The 6,000-nt window shown below is 59.0% G+C and overlaps 1 protein-coding gene across 13 annotated transcripts in view; it reads right to left on the bottom strand.

Moving 5' to 3' along the window:
- SEZ6 (seizure related 6 homolog) overlaps positions 1-5,551 on the bottom strand; it is a gene marked incomplete at its 3' end in the record, with an annotated part of 46,197 nt that extends 40,646 nt beyond the window's left edge. For 12 of the 13 annotated variants that reach the window (XR_014793063.1, XR_014793064.1, XM_084862885.1 and 9 more), the window contains exon 1: positions 5,171-5,426. Coding sequence is in view for 10 of the 13 variants with exons in the window: in XM_084862885.1 (XP_084719011.1) it covers positions 5,171-5,225 (55 nt within the window). Of the gene's footprint in view, positions 1-5,170; positions 5,427-5,459 lie in introns of those variants that run through there. The other variant, XM_084862883.1, reaches the window with a different exon arrangement.
- Between the last annotated feature and the right edge of the window lie 449 nt (positions 5,552-6,000).

The raw sequence follows: 6,000 nt of genomic DNA on the forward strand, positions 1-6,000 counted from the left end.
TGAGCAGGACTGGCTCAGAGCTGTCCCCATAGTTTCATGCAGGTCCTTCCAAGCTCTGTGAGGGTGTGTGAAGCTGAGCTAAATGAGGGGGCTATGAAGCCAGATGGCATGGGGTTGCCTTCCCCTTACCGCCGTCCTTAAGTTCATACAGGGTATCCCAAAGGTGGTGGGTAGGGATTGGAGAAGGGAGTCAAGAAACCTGGACTCCAGGCTTAACTCTGCCACAGTGCAACTCTCGTGAGTTTATTCAATATGTATTTAATGTCTGCCACATACTGCCACTGGGGACATGAGCAATGGTAGCAGTAAGAAGTGGCTGCGGGAGGTGTTAACCCTCTCAGAACAGCCATCAGCACCCCGTCTCCAGGCCACTTCAGGCTGATGGTGTGACACCTTAATTTGTGGAAGAAAAAAACTAAGTAAAGGCTATAATTGCCAGTAGGGATAATTGGTCAACCGTTAGGAAATCCATGTAAAAATAGTGTGGTTGTTATGCAAATTCAGCTTCAAGAGGCAGTCTCAGCTGTCACACACCCACTGCTCACTCCTTTCTAAGTGGGCAGCTGACCCTAAACTTCTCCCAAATAGGAATTCTGGAGCTGGCCCAGGATGGAGCGGGGTGAGCAAAACAGACTTGATGGCCTGGAGCGGAGCATCAAGCAATCATGTGCTCATGACCCAACACGATGAGTACCTTCATGGGGGAAGCCAGGGGATGGTGGGAGCACAGGAGCCCCCTAACCCAACTGGAGGTCAGGCGAGGCTTCCTTTGAAAACCACGTCACAGATGGTTCATATGTGCTAAAGAATTACATGAAGTGCCTACTAAGCCAAGACCTAAAGTAGGAGGTGGAGTGAGGCAGGTTGGCCCAGGGGGAGAAAAGAATTCCAGGCAAGAGCCCAGGGCTGTTGAGAACATGGCTAGTTTGGGGAACTGATTGGTCTGGCTGGGTGAGTTAGCTTCCTGCTAGGATTAGTCTGGAAGAGACCTTGAAGACCTCCTAGTGTCTGCTGTCCACCTCCAAGCTAATGACCAGGCCGGGCAGCATTTCTTTCTGCCTCCCCCAGCCTCTTACATACAGATCCTGGCTCTTCATCCCTGAGAGGAAGCTGAGAACCCAGAAATCTGCATGACTTGACAGCCCGTGGATGCCCTGGTGCGATCTCAGTCGTGGCAACCACCAGAGTGGTGCAGCCTTACACTGGATGTTGCAGAAAGTAGAGACCCACAGGCCAGCTGGCGTGCCTCAATTGGTTGAGCATCAACCTATGAACCGGGAGGTCAAGGTTTGATTCCTGGTCAGGGCATATGTCCGGGTTGCCGGCTCGATCCCCAGTGTAGGGAGTGCAGGAGGTAGCCGATCTGTGATTCTCTCTTATCATCAATATTTCTATCTCTCTCCCTTTCTTTTCCTCTCTGAAATCAATAAAAATGTATTTAGTAGAGACACGGAGAGGACCCAGGCATGCCTGAGGCCACACAGAGAGCTTGGACTCTTAACCGTCTGGGCCGAGAGTTCCCTTCACTAAAGTAACCTCCACCTATATAGGCTCTTTTCCACACTCATTCTTGTTTGCTGGGTGGGGTGCCTTGCTCTGATAGTTCTGCCCAGGTGGGGGCGCAGCATCCTTGAGCTGAGCGCAGCCTGGCAACTGGGCCTGAAAGGGCTTGGAGAGTTGGGGACAAGGAGGGTGGGAGGAGACTGGAGGGATTGGGCACCTAGGGCAGGGTGGGAGGAGGGGCTAAGGAAGCAGGCTTTCTGATATGCCCTCCACCGTTCAGGCAACCATGGTGGGAGGGGTAGAGACGCTCTAATTAAGCCCAGTTTCTAATTAAGCCCAGCCCCTGTGTCTCTTCGATCCCCATTAGCTCCCCATGGTGTCCCCAAGGCATTTTAAGCTGCCACCCTGCTGAGGACGCTGGGACCGCTGCCAGGGCTTGCCAAGCCTGAAGAGCTTAGGCCTGTGAGGGGCAAAAAAAATCAACCCATAATTCCGCTCCATCCGTGGCAGTTTCTAGGTCCTCCAGTCTCCTCAGAAGCACAGGAGAGCCTCCTGCCCACCATGTCAACCTCTGGGGCTCTGTGTGGAAACTCGATTGGCTCCCATGCAGTCTTGTCGCCAGCACCCACTTTTTTGCCTCCAAAATGCCAGTCTGGGGGCCCGGGAGCAGGGCTGGTATTGGCTTTGGCTGCAGCCCCCAGATTCAGGAATGTTCTTTCAGAACCCTGAGCCCAGCACGGAGTCTGCAGGAAGCAGCAATTACCATTTTAGGTTAAGGCAGCCCCGGTGTGTTAACCCTTGTGGTGCTGGATGCCAAGCCCTCTTCTTTCCCCTCTCTTTCCCCCTCCCTACACCAGCTCCAAGTTCTTGGCAGAGTGAGCAGCCCTTCCTTGTCGTCTCCTCCCTCCCTCTTTCCACCAGGCACTCAGAGTTCAGAGAGGTGGAGCATCCCTTTTAAGGTCACACAGCCACGGAGGCGGCCTCTGCCCCTGGAGACTCAACGACAGCCCTGTCTCTGCCACTACCACCTTGGCAATCTCCCCAGGCCACATTCACACATGCAGCGTTTAATTAACTTTATTGATATTCAAAAATTAGGAGAATGACTAAAGGTAATTACTCATTAAAAATCATGAAACTGACACAGCAGGCCCTGGCGCGGGCACCTGCACGGTGCTGCCCCTCCTGCACCGCTTTCCTCCTACGTGTGGCAGGATCTTCCGGGCCCTTCTCACAGGTTGGGAGCGTGACCAATAGCCCCTGACACCCTCCCGGCTGGGAACAATTAGCCCGGCAGCTTTGGCGTGCGGGTGGGGGAAGGTGTGGAATAGGGGACTGAATTGATCAGATTGAGCCAGGCCCAGAGACATCCTTCCCTGCCCCCGCTCCACCTCCTGATTCTGGGCTGTTCCTCGCCGTATCCCAGGGTCAGCGTACCTTGGTCTCTGTGAGAGCAAAGCTCTAAGGGCCCTTCTTGAGGCCACGAGGCTGCGGATGCACCGCCTGGGCCGCAAAGGCTCACAAAAGCTCACATCCCTTCAGCCTTCTCTTGACTGCAGCCCCCAGGAGCTCAGAGACAGCCCAATACACTGCCTCCCAATGAGGCCACTTAGTAGCTCACCACCTGGGACCTCACACCTGCTGGGAGGGACGAGGGCGCCAGGGCAGCCCAGGTGCAAGCCCTCTCTCCTCAGGCCGGGCACTGCAGGGCTGCTTCCTCTTCTCCCTTAAGGAGGGAAAATAAAGATCTGCCCCTACCTACATATCCCTTGGGCAGGTGGCCCCATGGGTATTAGAAAGGTCAGGATGGGTCAGGGAGGGACACTGACCAGCGATACACAGACCCTCAGCCACAGAGTGGACACTCACCACTCACTCCTCACCCTCAGGAGGGCTCCCTGGACTCCTGGCCACACCAGCCATTCTCCTGGAGACCCGCAGGCAATCTCACCCAGCCCTGCAGCGAGAGAGCTCCCTGGCAGAGGCTGCACTGCACACTGGCATTCTTACACACTCCTCACACCTGCTCACAGCCGAGCTCTCACCCAACATGCAGACCTCCTGGAGCACAGACACCCTTGGGCCCTCTACTCCAGACACGCTGGGCCTCAATTACATTCACACTCAGACTGACACACCCACACACAAGGCTCCGGGCTACACGCAGGGGAGGGGGCACACACCCGCCCTGTGCCCCAGGAGAGCTGTCCAACGACAGTCCGGCGGGATCCCAAGACAGGTCCTAACTCCTGGGATAGCTGGGCTAGGATGCTGGCTTCCCCTCCCGGTCTGCCCCAGATGGGGTGGGGCTTAAGGGGCTACAACCCCCTTAATACGAACACACAGGTTCTGAATTCTGGGCACCAAGTATGCACCCTGCGAGGCCAGCTAGGGTGTGGGGTGAGGACACCCGCCCAATGCCAGGCTGAATGCAACTGGAGCCAGAGGCTCAGAGGAGGGCTTCTGTGCCCTGGGGCCGCAGAGTGAAGAAAACTGCCATCCAGGGGCTGACTCTGACCCCAGCCCGCTGCCCTGACCTCCAAAGCGGCTTGGAAAGACTGAGCATGGAGGTTTAGAAGCCTCTACGTTCTCCCTGGTCCACACTGGGTCCTACAAACCATAATGGGAAAGGCAGCAGGTCCCAACTTCAAGCAAGGTCCCACCCCACCCGGATGCAGTGGAAGAAAGACCTGGGTGTCAGTAGCTTTGGTGAGCGCTTGTGTCCCTGTAGACTCGGAACCCTTTCTTCCCAAAGGCACAGAACCCCCACCTCTCCCCAACACTCCCTCAACCCCGGACAGACCAAGTTGGAGATCGCACTGCACTGCTGGTGGGGCCTGGGGCGGTAGGGTGGGAGGCAGAGTCTTCCCACATAGGGTGGGAGGGAGCTGAGCCTGAGGGCTGGCCTGAAAGGAGGAAGAACTCTGGACGTGTGTGTGTGTGTGTGTGTGTGTGTGTGTGTGTGTGTGTGTGTGTTTTCACGTGTGCGCGCGTGCACGAGCGCGCGGGAAGGACCTGGGGAGGACAAAGTGTCTATCCCAGGACCCCAGCCGCTGCAGCCCAGGGCCCAGCGCGAAGCCGGTTGCCGGGCCCAGAACCGCAGACTTTCCCTGGAATTGCACACGAGATTCCGACTCCGGCGTGGCAGCGGCAAGACCGAGGGAAGTGAGCGACGTCCCAACTCCGGGTCCGGCCGCCATCCCGTCCGGTCCCTCGACCATGAGGGGCGCGAGGGCCTATGGAACCGGCGGCAAAGTCGAGCGAAGTTTGGAGGGCGGCGGGAAAGGCGGGACCGCGGCCGCGAGCAGGACCGTCCAGCCCCAGCGCCCCGTGGCCTCCCTCCCCGGAGTGGCGAGGCAGCGCGCGGGTGAGCGCGAGAGTGAGTGCGGGGGTGGGGGTGGCGTGATGAATTGCAGCAGAGAAATCCCATTAGATCCGGGAAGATGATTAAAGGCGAGGTCTCGGCCCGGCGCGAATGGCGGGAGCCGCGGCAGCTTCCCGCCCGCGGAGCCCGCGGAGCCCGCGCCCCGCCCGGCTTGGCCGGCGCGGGGGCAGCGCAGCCGGCGGAACAGCCAGAGGCGCGGAGCAGGGCGCCGGACAGTCCTCCCTTCCCACCCCGGGACCCGTCCTCGTCCCCGTCCTGCGGCCGGACGCCGGGGTCCCTTACCGTGAGCCAGAAGCGCCAGCAGCGAGGGCAGGAGCAGCAGGGCTGCCGGGAGCATGGTGTTGGTGGCAGCCGCGCCCGGGTCCGGGCCGCGGCGGGAGGGCGGGGGGCTCGGTGGGGCGCGGGGCGGCGCGGGGCACAGAGCGGGGTCCGGCGGGGAGAGGGAGCGGGGCCGCCGCCGTCGCTGCCGCCGCCAGCGCCTGACAGAATCAGCACCACGGCCAGCGCCTGGCGTCGGCGCCGGGGATCGCCGAGCGGGCCTGGGGGCGGGGGCGCGAGAGGAGCGGCTTACCGTAAAGTCTCAAGCAAAGGCGCAGAAGACCCAGCGGCGGGAGCACAGGGCACCGCTGCTTCCAGCTCCGGGGAAGCGCTGCCCTGCTAATGTGGGCACGCGGCCCCGCCCTTCCGCGCTGCCCACGCCCAGCCAAGCCCAGTCACCCTTTCCCTCATTAGCAGCCTGCCAAAGAGATGGGGTTCTAACTTGATTCTCCACTAACGAGCATCCTCTTCCCCACACTCCCTACCCCTCCTCCTCCTGGTACCTGAGAGTACCAAGGGTGACCTGGGAAGAAGACCGCGAGTGAGGCAGCGTGGCGAGGCCCGCATGGCTTGTGACAGCTCAGTCCTGGGCCGATAATGAAGATGGCTTTGAACGTACAAAGGACAATAAATTATTACTTCGCGCTCAATAAATGCCAGGGCTCCAGGCAGCTGCATCAGCAGCAAACTGTGCTCACAGAAAAGCTTAATTATCCTGATATTATAGTTAAAAGCCAGTGGTACTTGTGTCCTGGGAAGACATTCTTCATTTGGCACGAGGCGACCTGGACCAA

Source organism: Pipistrellus hanaki, assembly GCF_964339955.1.
Source record: "Pipistrellus hanaki genome assembly, chromosome: 16".
Lineage (NCBI taxonomy): Eukaryota > Metazoa > Chordata > Mammalia > Chiroptera > Vespertilionidae > Pipistrellus > Pipistrellus hanaki.